Source organism: Protomyctophum bolini, assembly GCF_963924005.1.
Source record: "Protomyctophum bolini genome assembly, chromosome: 3".
NCBI classification, from domain to species: domain Eukaryota; kingdom Metazoa; phylum Chordata; class Actinopteri; order Myctophiformes; family Myctophidae; genus Protomyctophum; species Protomyctophum bolini.
This window is the reverse complement of record NC_137864.1, coordinates 33,941,758-33,967,420: the sequence shown is the minus strand read 5'-3', so window position 1 is coordinate 33,967,420 and position 25,663 is coordinate 33,941,758. Positions and strand designations below refer to the sequence as shown.

Below are 25,663 nucleotides of genomic sequence, written 5' to 3'. Positions count from 1 at the left end.
CTGCATGCAATCAAGCTCCTTATAAGTTAATAAGTTATTACTTGCGCAGGGCACGCAAGTACTGTAATCGGCTGCGTATGTAGGTCGTATATGTTGGTGGTGTCCGTCGGCCAATCAGGGATTGGCTGATGACTAGGTACGTTTGGTGAACAGTTGGGTATGTATTGTATGTACTATATGTCGGGGTAAGAATGGTGGTCCCTTATTGGCTGTTGATGGTGACGTAACTAAGGTACGTTTCAAGGTTGGTATAAGGTCAATAACAGGACCGACATGCAGAAACAACGATCGGATTAAGGTTGGCGAACATGTGCTGCTCCGGACAGTCGGAGAACGGTTCTGAAGTTATGTGCATTACATTTGTTATATGATCCTACATATTGTTATTTTATCATGTTATGGTCTCAATAACACTAGAAAAAACAAATGGTCTCCATTAAGGATCAATTAATGAACAGTCAGCCAGCAACATAGATTTTATGGGTATTCATGTTTTCTTAGTTCCCAAAGTTATCCTGTTTTAATTTGATCAAATGAGTCTAAAATGCCAGTTGTGATCATGTTTGAAATAGACATGTTGGAAGTAAACTGTTCCTGTTGTACTCATTTGTCTTAATGAGAATATTGTGAAGGGAAATTGTTGCTTTAATTTTAGGATAATTAATTTGTGGAAAAATAAAATAAACAATCTATACACTGCATGAGAAACCTTTAATGGAAAGATGCAAAAGGGGATTCAGAAAAGACAACAAACAAAAGGACACAAACATTATGCACAAACAAGACAATAAGAAAGACAAAAAACTAAAAAAAAATGTAAGTACAGTTAAAAATTTAAACAACTAAAAAGAACCAAATATAAGAATTAAATTAAAGAGAAGTCAGACAAAGGTCTGTACTCTGTAATAATAACAGGTCACGATTCCATTGTTGAAATTCAGCTTCCAGTGATCTTAAAAACTCCTGGAGTGAAGCTGGATCTTCTGTAACCATCTGTCAAGTAAAAATGGTTATAGGCTACATAGAATATGCTTACATTACACTCAGTCGTATGACTGTGTTGATTGGGAAATTAACAGATTTACAAATTCACATGTTGCAACACATTGTGAGCCAGTACTGAAGCTATATTTTCAGCAAGCAACACGGTCATACAACTAAACTTAAAACTTAAACTAGAAATGGGCGAGCTGTGATTGGACACATGGGTGCAGATGGTTATAAAGTGAAAGGTGGGTCTCAGTGTGTAAATGGAAATATGATGCCAGTCAATGTTTATCCAGTTATGAATGCAAAATAAATACATCAAACAATGGAAATAAAAAAAACCAAAAACATCATAAAACTGTCAAGTCATCACTTCTATCTTAGCATTGAATTATCATTAATACTAATTGCAACATGTTTTGCGTTGTCGTCTTGTTTTCTTTTACTGATTTTGCATTTAAGTACACTTACATATAAAAGGAAATGATTTAAACCTTTTTAACACACTAGCACACACACACACACAATCAGAAACGGGTGTCTTTTGAGTCTCAGACATGGCCTTCACATTAGACATTTGTGCACAAAATGTATACACATACACATTTAGTGTGCACATACACTCACACATGCAGGCACACACACACGTATGTCAATTCTCTATTCCTAATCACAAAGAGCATCACTTAGGCTAAGAATAACTTGTTTCAGTTATAGGATCCGTCATTTAGTGTAAAGTGTTTGTCTTCATATCCGTCATCTGTATAGCTTAAAAAAAAACACCCGTGTGATGTAAGTGGTGCAACGCCGTGTGGCGGTCCCAAGAACTTCCAGACCCCCAGGAACGCGCCCAGGGTTCCGGTGCGCCGCCCGTCCGAAATGGTTGAGAAATGACAGTTACCATGTGGGGGTGCCTCTACTGTACTGTACTGTCACACCAAAAATCATCATATATATACAGTTAAGTGTGTGTGTTAGGCTGCGCAACAGTGACACTTGGTTGTGAAAACAAACCAAACGTTATTTTCGTGCTCGGATAGACCCAGCCAGGGACCCAGGGACAGACACACAGCTCCTTAATGAAGTGGTTGCACCACTTAAAAACACAATCTGTAGTTAACAAAACTGCCGTAGGGGTGTTCTCTAGCAGGTATAATAATAGTTATTCAAATTCCATGTAGACCAGTTTAATACACTGCTCTGCTCTCTAGACAGACACAATTCCATCCAAGTGTTTTATGACAAATGCAACTTATCGCATTAGAAAAGCTGCATGGAAAATTTTGTTTCCCAATATTGCAAAGCAGTCGTTACATTCGCTGTTGGAAACACATTTGTCAAATAAAAACGGTTGTTTCGACGCTGTACATTTTTAACTTTACAGTTGGATCGATAACTTATATTGCATTACTCACCCTTGAATCATCAATAACAACAGAGGCTCATATATACTTGAAAAGCAGTCATTTCTGTCAAGCAATACAGTTGTACGAAAACATCTTAGGCTTTATCTCTGCCCTGGTGTGCTTATTTTAATTATAGATAATAGCCACAGGCTCAGCATTATTTGCACTTGGTGGACGATTAATAGGAACACTGTCCCATGTTTTAACATTTGCAACGTGTGCATTAGATGAATGAAGTCTTGTAAAGTATGCCACTGAACAACCACATGCAACATGTGTTGTACTGTACAGCATATGTAGGCTACACTCACACTCTCAGAGAGCTTGTTCTTATATTCTTCAGGGATTGGGGTGGTCCATTACCATTTGGGCCAGAGTGAAATTACTACTGTACCTTGCATCAAAGACTAGATTAATATTGGACCAGGTTCTTCATGACAAATACCCATCATGCATCACAGGGCTCCATAATAAAACCATGCATTACAGTGGAACCATTAAGATTTTCAACAGGAGCACCAATGCAAAACTGGTTTGTTACAAATATAAGACTCACAAATGTATCATTGCACTATACTGATCAAATTAAGAGCAAATAAAATATGCTATGCTGCTGACTATGTGTTATAAAGTATGTACCATGTACTCTAACAACACAGTCAGCAGCATAGCATATTTTATTTGTACGTAAGTACTCACATAACGCTACATTAAAATTGCCTTGTGGATGGACGGTGGGTGAGTGGATCATGGGTGGCCAGGGTGGGTGTCTCAAACGTAACATGCCCATACTGTATATGGAGACCACTTTAAACTAGATTTTCAGGCTGCTAGTATCTGGTAAAAGAGCCATTTAACATTTAACACAAAGCAGAGTCCACGTGTCTAATGAGCATACAGCTACTCCGCTCGGCACTCACATACAGTACAGTATTGACTAGCTGCTCTGCAGCCCTATTTATCAATGAGGCTGCAATCCGACCCACAGACAAAACACATTGATTGGATATGCCTGACAAATCTTAACACCTAGTGTAACAAAGAAGCATGACTAAGGGGGCAGCATCATTGCAGCTACTGTATCAACTAATTTGCATTACTTACAGAGCATCAAATCATTTGTTTTATAATTGCAATGAGTCAATAAGATCATCAACTTAACGTTCAGAAACTGAGTCTACTTGAATGCATAAATAGAAGCAGTGAGGTCATCAAAATACTTATAAAACATTCTTAGTACATAGCGGAACTATACATATATAAAAAACAACACGTAAACAAACTGAAGCTCAAAACCAGCTGAATTCTTCCATTAGCATTGGTGCGACCAAAGAAAATGCAAAGTTGCAACTGAATAGTTCCACCATGGAGCCCTGGATAGAGACCTGAATGCCAAATGAACTGAACACCAACCAAAATCTAGATGGCTGGATCATTCTCAACCTTTTACATTTTTAACAACCCTGTTTGATGTGCATTATAGGCCATGGACCGCCATTTCACTGTGTTAATGAATCCTTGAGGGGTCCCCAGCCAAATGATTAATAATTATTCATCATTTGGTTTTGGACCCCCTGGAACACCCTCAATAACCCCTGGGGGTACCCTGGACGCCACACTGAGAACCAAGTTAAAGACAATGTTCCGACACCCTAGCCTACAGGATCACGCACATCCAAAACCCATTGACAGCAGGTGATAGTCCCAAAAGAACAGAGAGAAAGGCAAACAAGAAGGTCAGCACACTGTAGCTTCCTTAAAGTGACTTATTATGGCATCCATCAAGTGACGTTTCGAGGAGTCTTCAGCTTTGGCTCGAACCATCACTTGTTGGATGATGTCTTTAACCACATGAACCCCAGCATCCATATTCTGGGGGAACATTAGACAAAGACAGCAGATCTACAAGCTCAGTAACTCAGACCTGTTTTAGAATATATACCGGTATATATATATATATATATATCATGAAAAGTAACTTTAAGGGAGCTACATTGTGCAGACCTTCTCGTTTGCGTTCGTTCTGTCACCCTCCAACAACTGCTAAACCATGTATCCATATCTAATGTGCATGTCCTACCACTTCTCTCTCTCTTCTCTCTCTCTATAGGCTGAGCCATTTCCGCCTACTCGAGTTGATTTAATGAAGGGTGTTTCTGAGCATCTTCTCAGGTCCTAATCAGGTCATCCACTTCTCAGTGGATGAAAAGGGCGTGATGGATAGGGTGGTCAGAAGATGTCAGGGCACCTGTCCCATGTGCCTTCATCATCCTTAGTTTCCCAGTAGCCTCCTTTGTAGACATTCATGGGCTCTCCAGATATTGGATCGTCAATCCTCTCGAACCACAATGCCTGGTAGTCGTCATGGTGGGCGCCTGAAAATGAAGAAATAAATGAAATAAAAATGTGCTTATGAAATCAGGGCTGCGCTTGAATCCCATATACTGTATATCTGCAGGTGCTCTTTGGAATGTCCAGGTCTGTAGTCTGTCCAGAACAGCAGAAAGATAAAAACACTTGAGTCATCACTTCATATTGCATATAACTGAATGACTTCAATAATATTCAATATAATATTTGCTGTTTGGTGAAAAGCAAGAAAGCGAATTGATCCCAGCAAATCATCACAATAATCAAACACATTGCGACCAACCCGGCTTCTCTTTCAGGTAATTTAAAAAAAAGCTTTGTTTAACCAATGGCAATTTTCAAGTGACACAGAAATCAGGTTATAAAATTAACCTTAAATGGATTGCAGGGTGTGATATTTTTGTCTCTTTGACTGCTACCGGATGTAGTTTTAATGTACAGTATGTTCTTTAGTTTATATGGAGTGGCGCCTAAAGTGTGAGCCATCTAGAAGAGTGTCTCCTAATCTTTTGTGTCTGTCAATATTATACGCTGGCCTCGGTACCCAGGCTAGCGCAATACCATTTCCATGGTAACGTAAGCTCCACCAATCAGAGACATCGCTGCTAATGTACATATTAGGATTGTTGGTAGTGAAGCATTTCTCCATGCAATTGTGAATTGAACATTTTTGTTGGCATCTACAGGAGCATATAGCATCGTTCATATAGTCTGCTTTAGATGGTTATGACAGTGTAGCACTGTAGCTGATATAATAAAAGTTTATATGGAGAAAATGAATGAGACGTTTCCTTCAACACCAGACTGTCAAGCTCTATTGAGATAGGATATACGCACACTATTCCAAGATACTTCAAATTGCATGCAGACATAAATGCCTCCATTTGTCTGACTCTGGGCAAAAAAAGGAATAATAATCCCCCCCCAAAAAACTATACCTTTAAGAACTTAACAATTCTGTCAGATGATCATACCGGTAACTATAACTAAAGATACATCACATAGATGCACCTGGGACGTATCTTCAGTGATGTATCCTGAGGTCAACAGGGTTTCGGGTCTACATCATACATCATACCCCTCACTCAGGCGACACAGCCGGGGTTGATCAAATCCCGATTTATGTCCCAGTAGCTACCCTCGATCAGTCCATCAGGGAATGAGCAAGGCCACACAATCCGTTGGTCCAGAACTACTCTGCCGGGACTGGGAGAACCGAATTCTGGTGCGTGGAAGGACTAGGCTCTGTGGGTTGACTCCTGTCCGGGCACCTCCTACGTCTCACCAGGTCCACTCCTGCTCTCACCAGGCCCAGGACCTGTGCGTTGCACCAGACTCCCAGCACCAGGCACTTCATTCAGGAGTGGTGGATTATAATGGCCCTCCTAAAGGCCTCACCGAGGTTTGTTGGTACAGTCATTCCTAAAAGACACCGACCATATCTGACAGCAATAGACAGGCGGCAAACAGGCAAGATGTTGACTGTAAAAGAGAATGGGAGTGAACCGAGTTTGCCACAGTTCCATAGGGACCTACCAAACCTTCAGCTCAGGGAGGAGGACACAGAAAGAATGTGAGGATGACCCTGAAAGGTGACTAAAGGGTTGTAGGTCTGGCGGTAACTCACACCAGGGGACTAGACGAATAAATGTGACGCGAGAGGACAGAGTTCTGATAAGAGTTCTGATAAGGGCACTTACTAGGGCTGCACAACACTGATTAAACTAAAAAATAAATATTTTTTGTGAATACTGTAACCGAAAAATGGATTGTGATACTTGTGGACTCAAGTATACTTCTTTTGCATTTGGAAAAAGTGCTGATTGTACCCACCAGCAAGAACTAATAATTTATGACTTGTAACTTCCTATTAATGTATCACCGATAGACAACTGCTGCCACTTGGGATTTGGAAAATGCAATAGCCAGTGTTGTGCATCAGTTGTGCAGCTCTAGATCCTGCTAAAAAAAATGAAGGGGGGAAAATTCCAGAAACACTGATGTCACGGCTAAGGTATTTCAGGAGTGGAATACTTGCTTTGATAAGGTGGTGGTCCATGGGGTGCTGCAAGAAAACAAATGCCGCGATAGAGATGTATGGACAAAAAAACAAAAGGTAAAGACATGAATGAGAACATCTATGAATGATTGAGTGAACACGTATCATCTGAAGATGACAACATGACAGGAAAATATTACGAATGTGTGCTAAAAGCATTAGGTAGGGTACTTGCATGCAATAGGTGTAGGACAGGGAGAGTCCTCAGTATCCGCTGAACAGCCACACACAAAAGAGAATTAAAATGTATGGAAATAGGAGCAACAGCAGACACAGCCTGTGTAGTATAGTACTGTATGTACCGTGTATAGTATACATTAGTGTAATGCACGTAGTATACAGTACACAAATACTATTTTAATCTACTTGATCCAAATTAGTCAGAACTTTTTTGAGTTCCAATGGAGAGGCTCTGCTTTCTAATGTGTACATTGTTTTTTTTGCATTCCACAGATTAATAGTGATACCTCAAATTCGTCATGAGATGAAACATATAGCTCTGCTGTTTGGAAGAAACCACCTAACATTCATTCATTCTTCAGGGAATGAAAAAAAAAACCATCCAGCTCAAGTGGCGTTAGGAGGTTTTTAATACCTTCCATTGGTTAAATATTTGTTGAACCAACAAATAGACCAGGTATCCAAAGCATTGATTCATAAAAAATAAAAAATAAATGAAGAATGAAGTGATTTTTTTCCCCAGACAGCAATATATTTAATTCTTTGTAAAGTTATTTTTTTCTTTTTTTCGTTTCAATGACATTAGGCTAGTTACAGTAGAGCAGATGACCTGCTCTACTTTAAAAAAAATGACCTTTTTGTTTTTTCTTTTAGGCGTACACATGCACAGTTACACACGTCTATCTGAGCTGTAGCAGTGATACTTGCTTTCGTATGAAGCCTCATTAGCTTCCGTGGCAACCTCCTCTGCATCGGCTGAACGCAAAACAGATGAAGAGATCGGAAAGGAAACAGTGATTCGAAAAGGTTGTAAAGGGACACACAACACATTTGGCACCCACACACCCACACCCCCACCCACACACACAATGTACGGGCAGAGTTTATGCCAGAATGTACAGTACTTGAGAAAAATGCAGTGCAAGGGTTACTAAAAGGCCAAGAGAGGAGGTACTTGCTTTTTAAAGGCGAGTCATTGATGAAGTCCTCAGTGACAGCTTGGGACAGAGACATACAAATTAGTGTAAGGGTGCAGCAGTTAATAATAATAATAATAATAATACATATTTATTTAGCATTTGTGCTGATGAAAGTTAAAGCATATAGTGTGGTATGAAGAAAAGCTTGTCAAATCAATCAATCATCACTGTCGTTCATCCTATGTTCAAGGACTTCTTGATAAACATACAGTTTATTGTTCAATTGGAAATACATAGCATATGTATTCAAAATACAGATAATAAATATTTTGTACATACAAAGTTAATCAGACTAGTAATCAATTAAAAAAAATCTTAAGACTAGTGAAATCAAGATGAACAATAATAGCCAACACAGACGAATGGACAGAGAAACATCACTGTACTTATCCAAGTATTCCTAAACAAAGATTGCTTGTTCGACACAACCAACTGACTGGTTGCGGCGAACTGTTCGCCGCTTCACCTCCCAATGTATGAATGAATGAACCATTGTAAAGCGCTTTGAGCACTTGGAAAAGCGCTATAAAATGCAATTCATTATTATTATTAAATTTGTGTGTATATATATATATATATATTCCTTTATACTGTAGTTCACCACATAGTGATGTATGTATGTTCACAAACTGTACACAAAAGTTACTTACTTATAGCTTAACATTGGACAGGAAGGCCACTTCATTATACTCCATGACAAGTTGTTAGTAGCAGGAAACCTATTTTCATGAACAGTGTTGTCATGAAATTCCTCTTCCGCTGCCACCTCACACCTCCTCTCCCTTCCGGTCTTATTTTCTTACCTTCCTCAGGTGATGTGGCTGCCGGCCGCTCTCTCTCCCGGCGGGCGATGCGTTGCTTCTCCTCCAGCCTCTGCTTCTCGGCATTGGCCTCATCCCAGCGGCCGGCTTCCATCAGTCTCTGGTCGGGCCGTCTACGGCTATCTGTAGGCGCCACACCCTCCTCGGGCTCGTTGAGCGTCAGAGCCAGGAAGGAGAAGTAGTACATGGCCTCTGCTCCCTCACTGGGACGAGGGATGATGTGAAAAACAGAGACAAACACAGAGACAGGGTAGTTTAGTGTCCCAGAGATAAAAAAACTAACAAAAATTAAATAAACAATATCTAATCTATATACTGTATATCTAATCTATATCAAACTGGGGGTCCTTGAATTGAATTAAGTTGGCTTTTTCTTTCCCCGCCTTCAGCTCCATCCCCACAACGATACCCAGAAACCAACTCACGGCAGTGGGGTTTTCTTCCACAGCTCTTTGGCTTTGAGTGTCTGGTAAACAGTCCTTTGTTTGCTTTCTGTGCCGTTCTCCCCCTTACTGCTATGCATCACCCTCTGGAACTCCATCTTCTCATCCCATGTTCCTGACAGCACATAATGGGCCTTGCCATCCTTGTCCATTACTACGCCAGTTACCTGGAGTATAGAGGGGCACAGAGTCAGTGTTGATTTCATCGACTAATACAAAAAATGTTCAACTACCTTTTTTTCACTGACAAAAACAAAATGGAAATTAAATGAAAACTAAGCTATGATGCCAAAAACTAAATATATTGACAATTTCGTCAACAAATAAAAACTAGACTAAAATGTTAGGAAGGGACTAGTGGACAAGAGATCCAGTATAAGTAATTTTACACTTGGTTGCGTGCGGAAAATAGCAGATCTACACACTTGCAGCGCAACGTGTTGTAAGCTTGTAGATAGGCTATTTTCAGCAAGTGTAAAATCAGTCATTACTGTCATTTGTTATTTAGTCAACTAAAATCTTATATTTAATCAAGTACAGTTAAAGCAGAGATAGTCAGAGATAAAACAATGAATCCACACCCCCCTCCCCATCATCTTGTGGTCATTAAAATCAAAGGGTACTGCACTTAAAATAAGTTCTTCAGGTAATCCTTCAGAAGGCTGAATAAATCTAAATGACACCATTGCACTGTTTTTCCTAAATAAACATTAGCACAATATTTATTTTGACCCTCTGTAACGATCCATTGATAATTTGATTGATTCCTAGTGCAGTACCCAACATTGACTTGAATTTGCGTACATCTTCAGCTTTGAAGGATATAAATGTATAACTTAATTTATAGTTCTACTTTAACCGAAAGAAAGCTTACTTTTTGGGTGTTTGCTGACATTTCTATCTCCACTACTCTAAAGATGGATGAAGCAAGGGGACACTGACATTCAACACTCACTTTTCTTGCCACATCTCTGGAGAAGTAACTGTAGGGAGCGAACTTGAGGTGGCAGCGGTCTCCCGTCCTGTGGTTCACCACATCTATCTCTCCTGACTGATGGGGCAACATGAAGGAACACGTTTCATTTCATAGGATGTTCCAGTAAAAAAGCATCATCTACAAATGTAGCTGTGCCCTTAATGCTAAGCCACAAAATGCTACTCAATGAAATTGTAGTAGTAGAACTGATTCAGGACGTGAAGCCCTTTTGGTGTTTTGACCCTTCTGGACAGGAACCCCTTTTGGGGTTCTTGTTGCTATGTACAGTATATGACAGTATAACATTTTTTGTAATTTTTTAATAAATATTTTAAGTAAACCGTTTTTAGAATCGGAACTTCCTTTCCATCAAACCGGAAGAATAATACCTTCCCAATAAAAGGGTGACTGGCACTTTCGTAGTCTGCGATGAGAATAGAATTTCCCCGTGGGATAACAAAGATATACATTACAGACACAAAATAGTCTCCAGAAAGTACACTCACATTCATATTTTAGAAATCAGCTAAACTACGCCTCATCAAGGCTTTTATAGTTTTATTGGGAAGGTTTGAGGGAAAGTAAGTTCCAGATTGAGGGTTCCGGTCCGATGACTACAAAACAATGACTACAACATGATGTAACAATATCATCCGCTCCCGACCGGTTCACACAGCAATTTAGCAACACAGACCAGGCTTTCCTAGGCGATACGTGATAGTTGCCAGTTGGACTGATTCTGTGTAAAAGGGTAGGCGATCGATGGACTGATTTTGTGTAAAAAACGGTAGATGATAGCTGGACTGATTCTGTGCAGAGGGCTAGGGTAGTTGGACTGATTGAAATCAGTTTACTAACAAATAGAATTACCTGGTCAATCCACAATCTTCCTACAATTATGTTATGTACTGTGGTTGTGACTTTCTTCCAGGAGTAATGGTTGTTGCTCTTCTGAAACATGCACTGGATGGACCCTGGGGATGGAGGAGAGGTATATTCAACACTAATGATCACAAAATGTACTATGATTCGTACACTGTCAAATCTTCAGTAATACTAATAATTTAACTCTTGAGTGTACAAATGTAACTAAACTGAAGAGACGGACGACAAAACACAAGATGGGGCAAGTCAGTGTAGTTGATTGATGGGATTAAACCTTAACAGAAATATTGAAAAAATGAATAGTATTAACAAGAATTTGTGATTAAATAATAACTAGATACATTGGAATACAGGTTGTTACTTGCGCAAGCAGAGCGTGCAAGTCATTTAATCGGCTGGGTATGTCGGTGGTGTCCGTCGGCCAATCAGGGACCACCATTCTTAATGACATAACCAAGGTACGTTTGGTGATCGGCTGGGTATGTATGCGTGTATGTATGTCGGGGTAACAATGGTGGTCCCTTATTGGCTGTTGGTGACGTAATTAACGTATACGTTTCAAGGTTGGTATAAGGTCAATAACGGGTCTAAAGGTTTTAGAACAGTAGTTGTAATAGATATTAGTTAGTAGCAGTACTTGCACGCTCTCAAGTTGGCACCTCGAGAGAGAGAGAGTGGATTTCAAAAAGGATTCTATTTCCTGAAAATGAACGGTCATTCAAGGTTTCTGCCCAACAGTGACAGCATAGTATTTACATCTTAAATGTATTTTAAATACATTTGTAGAAGGCAAAGTGTAAAGATTGATAATAGGTGTGTATCACAGGTACAAAGCTATAGTTTACTGTAGCGTTGGAGTGCACAAACACTTACCCATAGGCATAATGGATAGATATTTCCCTCTAAACTTGCTGGCCAGGGCGATCTCCTGTCTTAAGGTCCAGCCTTTCTCAGAGAAGGCATGGTGGGCAGCAGCAGGGGGGTGGTGACTCACCTGAGGAGACAGGAGGAGGACAGTAAGGGCAAATTAACATATTACATTCATTTACGTGAAGTTGATTCATCCGTCAATGGTGCGCGTGTCCCCTCCACCTGTTCACAGAGTGAGCGGTAGCCACATTCTTGGAGCCGGTCCAGCTCGAAGGTCTCTCCGAGCAGGGGATTGAAGGGCTTGCCCGTGCGGTACACGGTGGTGGAATACGATGACACAGTGAAGGCGGCCACGTAGCACAGCTGCTCCAGGGAGCTCTGACACTTGGCAGCCTTGTCCAGGAGGTCGTAGTACTCCAGGTCCTCTGACAGACGCTGCAACATGGAGATTGGCTCGTTGAAGTTCACCTAGTGGGATATAGGAGAAGGTATTTCAGAGAAGGAGCAGACTGAAATAATCATTCTGGAAGTGTAAACATGGACCTGAAAAGTCTGATGCTTGTACGACAGTCACTGAGGCCCCTTTTCCACCAGGGTTGAACCGGTTCGGTTCTTTTCCCCCCCTAAATTTGAAGCAGTTTGGAGTGTTTCCACTGAAAATGAATTGGTTCAGAACCCAAAAAGTTGGTTCGGAACTGGAACCAAAAACTGTCCGCCAGTTCTGTGAAAGCACCAAGGTTCCAAGAATCTAGAACGGAACTACTTCTGGAACAAATGTTCTTTTGGTGGAAAAGAGGCCATAGTGGGAAGCGATTAAGATGAAGTGTCCAGGTTTACACTTTCAAAGTTAAACGGACACCAAGTCTGAGAACAAATGACTTCACAACCAGAGAGGCATCTTACAGGCATGGGGATCTTGGAGAGCTCCTTGCCGATGCAGTTCTTCATGATGCTCCAGAGATTGAGGGAATAATTGGGTTTGTCAGGGATATGTGTCCGCCGTTGCCTTACAGGCTCCACTTCCAAGGGCTGTGGGGACTCTGGGTTAGAGGCCAAAGACTGCTCGTCAAGCTATAGGAGGGAAAAGGTCCACTGAAGGGTTAGTTACAGCCTACGGATATGTACAGCCTGCCTATATGGGGCTACCAACTCAAGTTTGTCTTTCGTATATCTAAGCAATAATGCACAAGGCGCTGAGGTATATGGCGATTATACCATGGCTACAGACATACGATGTAATGCGATATATCACAGCCTATATTGCATTTGCTTTCATAGCCGTTAAGATTCACTCACAATGTTAATCAAACATTTACTGTTTCTAGCAAGACTGTTGCAATGGATTATACAGTTGTAATTATCCGTGTTATATTTGATTTGGGTAGTTTGTCATGTACTTTAATTTGCAAATACAATTTCCCTTACAAGAACAATAAAGTTTTGATTTGAACTTACAGACTGGTCGTCCATTCCGAGCTCGCTGCTAAGACCACTGACATTACTGCCAGACCTCCTGGTGTGCACAGGGACAGGAGAGTAACATAAAATATGACTGATAACAAAAATAAAAGTATGATGAAAGAGTTGATGAAAAAAACAAAAACCCTGAGACAAATACACGGAGAGAGACAGTGAAGAGAAATAAAGAGAGAGTGAACAAGAAAGAAAAAGAGACCAAACATACAGGTTAGAAAGTGACAGAAAGAGAAAGTTGACATGTGAGGCAGAGATGTAGACCTGTGGTATTTGGGGTCAGCAGGGACAGTGATGAACGCTGCTGGATCTTCCATGGCATCAAAGAACTCGTTCTCATCATCCTCATCACTGGCATCACCCTTTCCTGAACCGCCAGAACCTAAAGTCAAGGGGAATCGAAGAACGCAACAACTAATCAAAGACACTCCAGTAGATTAGAAGGGGAACTACACCCATTTAATATTAATGCTATGATGCTATTGTGAGGATATGTGAAAATCTGGCGAACGGGAGAACGACGCAACACCACAGCCCCCCGAAGACACATTTGACTTCCCGTGACAGATAAATGGGCGCCCGCCGTTCCGTTTTTCTCACTTGTACTGGTTTTTCACTTGTACTGTAACAGGCATGCACACAAAGTGCTTTACCTTTGCCGTCCATGGCAGGGTTGCTGAGTGAAGGGGGCAGTACTGTAGCTCCTCTAAAGGCTCTCTCTAGGTGGTTATGCTGCTTGGCTAGCTGCTCAAGAGTGTCTTCCAGTCTCACTCTCTGGTCTCTCTCCGTTTGCAGCGCCTTCTGCCATCGCTTACTATTGGTCTGGGCCAAGGACAGGAAATCCCGACATGCCTGGTGGGGTGAGGGAAAAGAAATACACCATCAACAACATCAGAACAAAACCCAAAGAATGTAGGTTACAATCTCCTGCACTAGTAAATAACCCTAATCACACTCCAAGCACCATCAAGGCGCATGGTCAAAGATTTTCCTGTACCTTGCAAGCAAGCATCATCCAATTGAACAGACAACTTCTCCCTAGAGTTTACTGTGCTATAGGCTATGTTGAGAGAGCAGGACACAGTGATTAAATAGTCAGATAATTTACATGACCTTAAAAGTAGAACATTCACAGACTCAAGAATATTCTATGTAGAACCTGTACATTCGTTGTCTGTTATACCTGAAGTAATTGTCTTACTGAATGCTAGTCTCACTCTTGAGATTCATGCTCCTCAGTTCCTGGGTAGACTTACGTTGATCATGGCATTGGAGGTGATTCTGAACAGCGTAGCTCTCTCCGTCACCTGTCTGATCTTGTCTCCCGTGTCTGGCCCCAAACGAATGTTCTCCAGCTCTGACAATGACCTGGGCAATGGCATGCAATTTAAGTCAAAGTCATACGATTTGTCACACACGTTACCGCAGTGAAATTTGTTCTCCGCATTTGACCCATCTCTTGGAGCAGTGAGCCGCAGCCAAGGAGCGGTGAGCTGCAGCGTGCGCCACACTCTGGAATCATTTGATTAGTAGCTTTGACCCCCAATCCAACCCTTTGATGCCGAGTGTCAAGCAGGGAGGCACTGGGTCCCATTTTTACAGTCTTTGGTATGACCCGGCCGGGGATTGAACCCCGACCTCCCAGTTTCAGGGCGGACACTCTAACCACAAGGCCACTGAGATGGTTTAATGAATCAATCAATATGAAAAGGAAAATGCACTGGCCATTCCCTTTATAGTTTAACTTTTTACTTTATTGAGACAGATATGTGAGATGCACACAGACAAGGGTTTGGTGGAAGGTTGTCTTTCCTAGATCAGGAAAATGTCATTAGGTATGTACACTGACAGCTACACCTTCTTTCCCATCAAGGGCACTTAAGTGAAGGAGCTCAGTTTGATGGGAAATAGACTGACTGCTAACCTTTGCAGGGCAGAGCCATGCTTGGCAATGAGGTCGTTGCAGGTGCCGAGGTCCTCCACCTTACTGCCCAGCATACGTAATGTCAACTGGATCTCGTTACGGTTACCTCCACCGTGTCCTGGGGTGTGGGGCGGTGTAGGACAATCGTCACCCGAGTCGTCTGTAGAACAAGAAAAGACAACCTGTCATGCCTTCTGTACTAGGACACTACAAACTTTTTTCAAATGTTTTACTCTTTTCTCTGTATTTCCAAATGATGGCCTGACTTCCCATCTGCTAATCCCGCCAACTTCCTCACCAGACTCGGCCTGCATGTGGACAGCTTTGGCCTTGGCTAGTTCCAGGGCTGTGATCCATCGTTGACGTTCCACCTCTGAACTGGCCTTCAGGTGGTAGGTTTGTGCACCGCCATTAGAAATGACAAAGTTGCAAGAGTCTTCCACAGCAATGTTGGCTGTGGCCAGGTTGATGGTACCCCTGCATGTATGACCCATCTCTGCCTGGGTCCTGGGGGGAAAAGAAAAGACATTGTGAAAAGTTGCTGAATGGAATTATGGAATTCACTGATGACACACATACAAAATACAGAGGTTGAGTTACAGTACTTGCTATTAGTTGAATTTGTGTTGATCAAAAATTATAATGAAGGCCAACATTATATATCATGCCATTATGAGCACAAATTGCTCAAGTATAATATTGGGCTTGAGTGATTATGCCTGAGTGACCTACCTGTAATAAGACAGAAGGCCATTGCTCAACACGAACCATCGCCGCTGGTATCCTTTTATGTAGTTGGTCCATTTGAAAAGCCAACCCTTGTAAGTGTCTCCAGGGGTGGGAGTAGGGGGCTTGGGCTCCGACATCACAACAGCCCTCGACTTCACAGAGTGAGGTTAGGGCCTGCAGACAAATCATTTGGGCCGGACAAATAATTATAACTATTTGTTCTGCCCACAACTATTTGTTGTCATGATAGGTCAGGAGCAGAGTTGGCTTTGTCCGAGGCTTAAAGGTCTTTAAATAAATGAATGGGAAATTCTCTTCCAGTGCCGTCAAAGCGGGCGGGACTGCGCCGCTCTATAAGGGAAAGATTATAATCACGGAAGGGCATAAAACACTCAACATAGGTTTGGAAAGTAAAAGGCCTTTAAATCAATGGGCTTGATACAAAATGTACATCATACACAAATGTATCGCTTGCGGCTTCTTCAGGCTGTCAGGGTGACCCTGAAGAAGTCATATCATTGTTCATTCTCAAAGTATTAAGTTGACGTTTCCTTGCCCCTTGTAATAGATGTTTTATCACCCAACTTGATACCTGAAAATGTTTCCATGTTGTACATACACATTTTCTGGTTTGTAAGCAACATCAAAATATTAAGTCCTAGATTTGTACATAGATTGTTTTAGGTCATTATGATCCTTCAGCATCCCACTGAAGCAGCTCCAGGCCTGGCATCATGGAATAGCATTAGCAAGTTAACATGATTAACCCTGGCATCCACATTTATGGGAATGTCATTATAGGCTCTTTTTTTGTTTTTGTTTCAGAAATAGCCAATCTACACGCTCACAACACATGGCATCACGAGGTGTTGTGAGCTTGCATAAGTATAAAATAGGGCTTAAGTGGTTAATCTGGTTTAAGGATTTCTAACATTTGGAGCAGTTTTTTTTTACCGACATGACGTCATTCTGATCATAAGAAAAACATAAGGGAAGTAGTGTGTCATTAGGACACAAGACCATACATTATGAAGACAGAACTTATCTGGCTGGTCAGCTAGCTGCCTACCTGTACCTATGATGCTGTGACACTATGAAAACAACTTTGATGGAAGCATTTCATGGATTGGATTCACATGACGTAGCCATATCTGACTTGGTCAGAACATGTCCGTTAGGGTTTCATCAGTTCAGCATCAGCAACAAACTTTCATGACACTTATGGTTAAGAGTATTTCCGTGCCAGCGTTAGCCTGAACAAGCCTCGCATAAAGCCTAAGATTTGACGTTAATGTTAGGTCGGGTTTATATAACTGATTGTGGCCTAAAAACAGCAGAACGGCAATGGATTGATGATGACATAATGTGTCAAGACCCTACAGTCTATGGTCAAGACATAATCGCAATATGACAAAAGGAAACACAGCTGTTATTTGTACAACTAGCCAGGAATAACGCTAGCTAATCTAAAATTAAATAAATGCTCTCACTTAACTTAAGACAACCGCTTCCCTGGCGTTACTTGACGTGAACAAATCTCTCTAGTATTAATCTGGTGCTTCAAGGGAAACGTAACGTCCACTGATTTTCAGAAAAAAATCTTAACATTCAGGCTTCATTGACATTATTGACATTAGCCATCTAGCTAACTAGGCATTAAACTGCAGCTGTCAAATGAGCTAACGTTGCTAAACCAAAACGTAAGACGTTGCTAACTTACGGCTCTGTCGTCGTTTATTTTCTGCTCTTTCCATTGATATTCAGAAAATAAAATACATGTCACGATAGTTACCAGTAAGGTTAGACAATAGCCATGAATATGAACAGGTATCGCGTCAGACGCTAGCTGGCCGCTAACTTCAGCTAGCCACCTAACTTGCATGCGCAACACCACAAAGCGTCCGGCTCCGTTCGCTTCTCATCAACATTAGTTCCACTAAATTCGTCAATACATGCGCATGACTGAAAAGTGGTGCGAAAGTCCACGCACTGTCACCATCATCAGTGTCCACGTTACTGTGGTCACTGGTCATTACGTCAATAATTCGGAAATTATTAAGATACCAAATTATTGGTAGTTGTTGGCTGCTTATTTGGCAGCCAATTATTTGCACACTAGGCCTACTGTTCAAATAATTTTGCACAAAGTAAAGCAAAGTTACCATGTTTACCCAGGGTAACTAGACTAAGCTCAATAACTTGTTTACAGCCAGGCCCTGCTCATAGAACATTTCATGGTAGGGGTTCAATGCCTTGCTCAAGGGCACTTCAGTAGTGCAACATGCACATTTCTCATCGTTTCAAGCAATGCCCATTATTTTATGAATGGGATTTCATTGTCATATTTGTGCGATTATCTCTTACCTTCCCCTTACCAAGTTACCACTCCTGGGAAGTATATTACAATATTTAACAGAACGTTGCCATCTTACTAACTCTTACTAAAATGTATGGACCAGAGAAAACCTGCTCTTTTATACTTCTATATTATACACTATATGAATGTTTGTGCAAACAACAAAATATAATGTAATACCTCAAAAGGGGACATTGACAATTTAAAGCAAATATTTCACATCACAGAAATTTAAAAATGTCTTCCACGGTTTATCTATAGTATGATTTGTTGCAATGACAGCAGCAATTCTGTACAAAATGACAAATGAACTTGCTGCAGTAAACCTTTCAAACATTGAATATTTCATAGGATGTCAAATCACAATATTATAGCCAAATAATATATGATTAAGTGGAGCAGATAATTAATTGTGAGGATGCATGGTTCATGGCACAAAGATTGACCACTGAATCTTTCCTTCAATGAATGTGTCACCTTACTTAGACCTCTCACCTAACTAGCTGGCTTGTTAAACAGAAAGAAACACATTGTCTTTTGTGAATTTATTGAAGTCTGCTTTACTACAACTTTGAGTAACCTTTTATACAGCATCATAATCAAAATCAGAAATCATAGTTTTAATGAATTAAAATAACTACTTTTTAATAACACAACCCCCCCCCCCCCCCCCCCCACACACACAGAATTAAGCTACATTTCAATAGCACAACACCCCCCTCCTCCCAACAAACAACTTATTTGGTAATGTTGTTAGCATTCATGCTCTTCCCACTGCCACTGAGAACAATGTATGGTGTTTTCTGAGATTTCTGCTTCTCTTGAAGCAGGGCTACTGTTCCCAGGGGGGTATCACTGCTGCTCATCTTCTTCAGCAGGGCCTCTTCCTCCAGCTTCTTCATTCTCCTCTCCGTCTTCATTTTGCCTGAGCCTTTCCCGTGGAAGCGATGAGAGAGCTGCCTGAAAGCCTCTTTGGGTGTGAGCTTTCGTCCAGACTCATCCACATACTCGATCTTGACGTTGGGTCTGTACATGTCTTTCTCCTTGAAATCCTGGGTGAAGCCTCTGTATTCCTCTCTGCGGCTGTACTTGTCGTCGATGGTCTGCTTGTCCTCGATGCTGTAGTTATCGTTGGGTAGGCCAGTGCCCTTTGGAGCTCTGACTCGGGCAATCTTCTGCATCTGGGTGTCCAACAGGCCCTTGTTTTTGCACAGATGCAAAGCGGCAGCCAGGCCAGAGTTGACTATGGGCTCTTCATCCAAAATAGTGGTGGAGGCGGTGGAGAAGTCAGGCTGTTTCTGCTCTTCATCCAAATTGACTGTGCTCCAGCCAATGTTCTCATCACCGTCCGAGTCAGAAACCCCGGCCTCTGCCCGTTCTGCCTCCTGCTCAAAGTCCATCATATCCTCTTGGTCCTCTCTGTTTCCTGAGAGACCGTAGGTCGGGATGTCACCCAGAGTTCTGCAGAACTCAGAGGTGGCATTGAATACAATGTTGTCCTTCCTGTCTGGGTCGTCATCACCGGCATCTTCATCCAGCACCTTTACCCGCTGCACCACCTTCTCTCCAGAGTCTTTCAGGAGCTGCTTCTGTCTGAGCCTCCGCTGTTTCTCCAGCTGCTTCTGCAGCTCCTGCTCTGCCTCATCCTCCTCAATCACAGCTGGCTCTGGGGGTTCAAAGTCTTCATCATCTTCGCTCATTTCCATCTCCGCCGTCCTGATGTCGTCAGACACAGACAATCCGGGGATTTTGACAACCTCCTCCGCCCCCTCCTCAGGTTCGTCCTGGCCTTCTTCTTGGTCCACCTGCCTGCGGCCCCGCCCGCGCACCCTGGAGCCAAAGTCTGTGCTCCGGGTGTCGTCTGTGGCGAGTTCATCTGCCACTGACAGCTTTTCCTTCTTTCTAATTTTTCTAACTTTCTTCTTTGTTTTATTAAAGCCTACCATTTCCTGCGGGGTGTAGTACTCAGAGGCTAGGATGAGAGCAGGCATGTCCAAGGTCTGGGCCTGGTCGCGAAGCGTCTCCCTTATGACCTCGAGCTCCCGTTCCCGTGTGCCCTCAGCGAAGCCTCCGCTGCTCAACCGAAAGCTCTTCTTTTTCTCCCCATCAATCTCCTCATCATACTTTGACAGCACGATACGGGGCTTGAGTGTGACCATGTCGTCAATACTTTCATCTTCGTCATAGGGCTTGTACTCCGGCTTTTTCTTCTTCAACTCAACATTCTTCTCAGCTTTTTCCTTGTCCACCATGTTCACATTTATAAGCACATCTTCCTCCTCTTCCAGCACTCCTTTGTCTTGGAGTGTGAGGATGACAGTCTGGCCCTCAGTGAAGGAGTCTATCTTGTGCTGTACATTTAGTCCTTTCAGGTCACGGGAAGTATAAGCATCTTTCTTGGGCTGTCCAAATTCTTGCTCCACCAGACTGCTGACACCAAACTCCTCGTCCATCTCTTCCAGGAGTTTGGCTCTTTTATCTGCCATTTCCTTGTCCTTTGCCAATTGTCGGCTTCTCGCCACCCAAGCAGCTGTGTTATCCAACCAGTCATCATCTGCTAAGGTCTTAACCTTTCCCAATTTCTTATTCATCAGGCGCTTTTCTTTCGCTGCTGCAAGCTTTTCTCTCATCTCTTTCTGCTGCGCGATGTGAACAGGGTTGATGGTCTCTGCAACTAGTGGCTGCTCCTTTGTGCCAAGCTCCTTCTTGTTTTCATTTAACTCCAGGGGCTTCAGGCCCAGCTTGGCCCTGAGCTTGTTTGTCTCCTCAATGCTGAGTGATGCATCTCCACTTGCTGATTGGGGTTGAATGTCAGCTCCCTCCTCATATGCAGTGTCAACTTTCTCCTTCTTAATGCGCGGCTCTCCCTTGCTACGTCCTTCACGTCCACTTCTGTCCCTGGACCGGGGCCGTTTTCCCTTCTCCTTACCCCGTTCCTTCCCATCCCGTTCGGGGTCTCTTTCTCGGTCCTTGTGACGATGTTTCTTGTGCTCGCGACGGCGCTCCTCATTGTCCTTGTCGCGGCTCTTTTCCTTGTGTTTCTTTGAAGAACCCATGACTTCTTCTGGTTTTGTTTTAACTCACAGAACGATACGCGAACGCCGGACACTGACGAGGTGTAGATGACGACAACGGGCCTACATTAGCATGGAGGCTAAGCAACTATTTGAACGACGCGACTTAAACGGGAATCGAGATAGACAGAAAATATTTGTTGTAGAACAGACGAGCAGGCTTTACTTTACTCGAAGAGAAGTAGAACTGGTATAACTGAGTGGCTTATTCCTCCTCCGTGGGAGCATGTGAAAGTGCGCCGTTGATCGCCACCATCTCTTTTTTTGTAGACAAACGAACACAAGACGCTACTGTGAGACGTGAGTCTGAGTGACGTGACCCCGCTTCCCGGAGAAAGTACTTCCTGTGGTCAAACTGTCTACAGCGCCCACAGCGCCACCTATTGTACCAGGTGTTACACCTACATCGGTGACCCAGTACGAATGGAGTCTCTCGCGAGGAGCGGAGGAAATGTATGTATGGGGTCATATCAACATATTGCACAGTGTGCATCCGCCGGTATGCAATGCATATTGCATACCGGCGGATGCACAGTTTGCACACTGTGCAATATTAACACGAACCCATTTTTGTATAACCTGGTTTTATAAAGTATTAATTTTCCAATAGTACCATAAGAATATCTGAATTATCTGCCCTGAAGTGAAGCCCAACACCAACTACATAATGTACAGTACTGTAGTGAACAGAAACCTACGTAGGTATAGTCTGGAGTCTGGACTGTGGAGTCACAGAATTGGATAGGTCACAATGTTCGGCGTGACTGACTCTTCATTGTCATTTGATTAATGTTGCATAGACAAACGGGGATCATCGGTGGAGGAGACGTTGTTATTTTTTTTAATCTGGTTAATAAAACAAATAACCCACGGACAGACATGGTAGCCACCGGAGAGCTGTTACTAAACTGAAGTAGAAAGTGCAGCCTGCGACATTCTAATTCTCACCCGGGGGGACAGAACGGTAACGTTTGTTTTCTTCTACCTGCTAACCTAGCTAGCGCGTGAGCTAATAAACCAGCACAGACTAGTGTTAACTGATACTTGTTTAGGTTAAACGCGATCATTTGACGGGGCTTTGTTTATTGACAACAACATTGAGGTTTTCTGTCAGTCTATATATTCTGAACACGTTTAAAGTGTGACTGCTGTGCTGGGATATATTGGCCTTCTAGTAGTACTTTCATCGGTTAGCTTATTTGCATTTTTCTGCTGCCTGCAACTTCTTACGAGAGATGTATTATGATAAAGTCGTGGTTTCATGTCAGCAATGAGCATTACTAACTGTCACTGTTGTAGCTATAAGAGCAACTAAAGACCCCCCGCTGTGATTTAGCCTTCATCAGCATCATCTACAGTGTCAGGTTGATGGTCGGTGTTAAAGCCTGCCTGGTACTCCGTCGTACAACGGTGTCCCTTTGCTAAAAAAGAACAGATCTACAAACTATAGTCTAGCATCGTATATGTCTGTTCGTTTTTGCCGCTACATGTCACCTCAATGCAGGTCAGCCTCGCGCGATTGCCGCCCTTTTATTATTAGTTGCCATGGCGATTCTATAAGACAAGAGTTAGTTAACCTGGTGCCACTTAATATATTCTTAATGGTGAATTTATCGTTACCGAGCGTGAGCTTTAATTCGCATAGTTGATTTAAATGTACTGTCTATGGGGCGTTATTAACTAGTAGTAGTAAGCAATGACAGTACTAGGTTAATGGCTGGTGCTGACTCCATGGTGGTGTAGGTGGGAGGTAAGGTCCATATTGTTATTTTATACCCGGGAAGCCAGGCGGGTCACACAGACACAGAGCACTACAGACAGCACTCTGTCATTACTCAGACTTAATCCAACAACAAGAGAGGGAATTCATTAGTGGGGTATTTGCAACTGGTCTGGAACTCTGGATATCTGGCTATCAGGTATGTTGTGGTAAAAAATATACTCTATATGCTGTTAAAAGTTACCGGTGTTGATGTGATGAACTTAAATAGTTCATTTCAGCAGCATGCTAAGTATGGTTATTTTGTTATTAAGCTGGCATTGAGGTATTTGGTTGTTGGTGTGATTGGCTTTACTGCATATCTTATAGGCAATGAAGTAATCATAGAGTTAGTTAGTAGTATGTAGTCTGTATGTTTACCCACATTACTCAGTGTCTGTCTTGTTTGATTTTGACGGTTGACCAGTGTTTATGTTGTTGTGAATCGCCAACAGACTGCCAGTGGTTGAGATGGCAACCGGGGGCACTCCTTTTGATGACTGCACGGAGGAGCAGGAGTTACACAACTGGGCTATCACCAATAGCAGTCTGGAAGACAGACTCAATAACATGGTAATAACAGTGCATCGGAGAGACATCAGTCAATGAAAAAGCTTGTCATTACAGTAACTGGAACAGATTATGTACATCATAGTTTTCTACTCCGATAATGTTCCCTGCATGAACATCACCATTTCACAGTTTATGCCCCGAAACGGAAACTTGGGTTACAAAAACAAACCGTTGCTCACAATAGATACAATTAGCCAAAAGCACATATAACTAATTATATAATGACCATGGATCTATTTGCTTTCACCTTATTTACAGTATGTTGACACTTTTTCTTTCAGGACTGGGGCGTACAGCAGAAGAAAGCCAACCGCTCCTCAGAGAAGAACAGGAAGAAGTTCCCCACCAGCGTGGCAGAGAGCCGGCTGACCAACGACATCTCCCCAGAGTCCACCCCGGGGGCGGGGCGCAGGAGGACCCACACCCCTCACTCCTTTCCTCACACCAAATACACCACGCAGATGTCCGTCCCCGACCAGGCTGAACTGGAGAGGTTGCGACAGAGGATTAACTTTACAGACCTCGACGAGGTGAGCAAATAAAAACTCAAGACAGAAAGCCTTATTTTTTAATTGATGGACAATTTATAAGAAACAAGGCAGGGAGCAATTGCAGAAACAATGCAGAAAAAGAAACAATTGCAGGGAACAATGTCTGGCTCAAGGACACGGCTGTTAGTGGGCATCGTCATCATTCTCAGCGGTTTAGGACAGTCTCTCAATCACTTGTCTGCCTTGCATTGCAGTCATCATGGCAGAACCCTGAATTGATCAGAAGGAATAGAACTTGCACAGTCATCCATACAGTGATTCAGGTGTGTGTGTGTGTGTGTGTGTGTGTGTGTGTGTGTGTGTGTGTGAATTAAACCACTTGATGCTAGCTAGACAGCATCTCCGGGCTAGCTGACTCTATTTTGTTTTTAGTGAACTTTTCTCGTTAACTGCAGTGTCAATTTTAACAGTGGTTTTCAAGAACGTTAGGAAGTGGCCCGACAACATACATCCCAATATTAAAATAACATGATTTGTATTGAAAATCTTCGGGTCTATAATGCGTCAAAGTGTCCCTGAGTAAGACACATAGCCTTACTGCGCCCAGAGAGTAAATTTCACGTGCAAAAAAGGGAGTGGGGACCACATCTTTTTATTGTTAAGTAATGTTATGCATGTGTCATATACAGGTCCTTCTAAAAAATATATATATTGTGGAAAAGTTCATTTTCTTCCGTAATATAATTCAAAATGTGAAACTTTCTTCTAGATTCATTGAGCATAAAGTGACATATTTAAAACATTTTTTTTTTAATCTTGATGATTATGGCATATATAGCTCAAGGAAATAAAAAAATCCTATCTCAAAATATTAGAATATTTTATGAGACCACAAAAAAAAACATATGTATAATACAGAAATTTCAAGCATCTGAAAAGTATGTTAATTTATGCACTCAATACGTGGTCTGGGCTACTTTTGAACAAATTATTTAATTAATGGGGCGTGGCATGGAGGCGATAAGGTGTTATGGAAGCCCAGATTTGCTTTGATAACAGTTGTAAGTTCATTGTTCAGTCTTATGTCTCACACCTTCCTCTTGACAATACAACCTAGATTCTCTGTGGGGTTGAGGTCAGGCCAGTTGGCTGGTCAGTTAAGCACATGGTCAGTACACAAATTAATAGTAGTTTTGGCACCTCCATAAAGCTTAACATACAGAAGCACAAAGTGCTCTAAAATATCCTGATAGATGGCCATGTTGACTCCAGTGTGAAGCTTTTACTGTCAGTGGACCAACACCATG

The 25,663-nt window shown here is 42.1% G+C and overlaps 3 protein-coding genes across 13 annotated transcripts in view; 1 reads left to right on the top strand and 2 right to left on the bottom strand.

Moving 5' to 3' along the window:
- Window positions 1-692: 692 nt before the first annotated feature.
- Window positions 693-18,019, bottom strand: LOC308313025 (oxysterol-binding protein 1-like). 4 transcript variants are annotated; one of them, XM_080759880.1, is made up of 18 exons: window positions 17,896-18,019; window positions 16,107-16,277; window positions 15,673-15,881; window positions 15,375-15,534; window positions 14,707-14,818; window positions 14,104-14,302; window positions 13,715-13,832; window positions 13,433-13,490; window positions 12,881-13,048; window positions 12,200-12,445; window positions 11,981-12,101; window positions 11,093-11,196; window positions 10,202-10,297; window positions 9,229-9,413; window positions 8,786-9,006; window positions 7,962-8,000; window positions 7,711-7,758; window positions 693-4,768 (listed from the first exon to the last, which is right to left on the bottom strand). In XM_080759880.1, exons 2-18 carry the CDS (start codon window positions 16,238-16,240, stop codon window positions 4,623-4,625), a joined length of 2,364 nt encoding a protein of 787 aa, XP_080616006.1. In that variant the 5' UTR covers window positions 16,241-16,277; window positions 17,896-18,019; the 3' UTR covers window positions 693-4,622. The 4 variants fall into 4 exon arrangements, with proteins under 4 accessions (XP_080616006.1, XP_080616005.1, XP_080616007.1 ...); XM_080759879.1 differs by having other exon boundaries at window positions 17,824-18,007; XM_080759881.1 differs by having other exon boundaries at window positions 13,433-13,487; window positions 17,824-18,007.
- A 1,123-nt stretch (window positions 18,020-19,142) lies between these two features.
- On the bottom strand, window positions 19,143-21,821 carry sart1 (spliceosome associated factor 1, recruiter of U4/U6.U5 tri-snRNP). Its single transcript, XM_080759272.1, has one exon. The coding sequence runs from the start codon at window positions 21,513-21,515 to the stop codon at window positions 19,197-19,199; it is 2,319 nt and encodes a 772-aa protein (XP_080615398.1). The 5' UTR covers window positions 21,516-21,821; the 3' UTR covers window positions 19,143-19,196.
- A 502-nt stretch (window positions 21,822-22,323) lies between these two features.
- The window catches only part of pcm1 (pericentriolar material 1), a 32,828-nt gene continuing 29,488 nt past the window's right edge, over window positions 22,324-25,663 (top strand). For all 8 annotated transcript variants that reach the window (XM_080760000.1, XM_080759999.1, XM_080759998.1 and 5 more), the window contains exons 1-3: window positions 22,324-22,497; window positions 23,748-23,865; window positions 24,147-24,395. In XM_080760000.1, the coding sequence (XP_080616126.1) occupies window positions 23,764-23,865; window positions 24,147-24,395 (351 nt within the window). In that variant the 5' untranslated portion in view covers window positions 22,324-22,497; window positions 23,748-23,763. The remainder of the gene's footprint in view (window positions 22,498-23,747; window positions 23,866-24,146; window positions 24,396-25,663) is intronic.

Coding starts and splice junctions, on each gene's coding strand:
- LOC308313025 (XM_080759880.1), bottom strand. CDS start 16,240: ATGTCGGAGCCCAAGCCCCCTACTCCCACCCCTGGAGACACTTACAAG. Junction 9,007..9,228: donor TGGAAGAAAACCCCACTGCC/GTGAGTTGGTTT, acceptor CCCTCGTCCCAG/TGAGGGAGCAGAGGCCATGT. Junction 8,001..8,785: donor AGCCACATCACCTGAGGAAG/GTAAGAAAATAA, acceptor CTCTGTCCCAAG/CTGTCACTGAGGACTTCATC.
- sart1 (XM_080759272.1), bottom strand. CDS start 21,515: ATGGGTTCTTCAAAGAAACACAAGGAAAAGAGCCGCGACAAGGACAAT.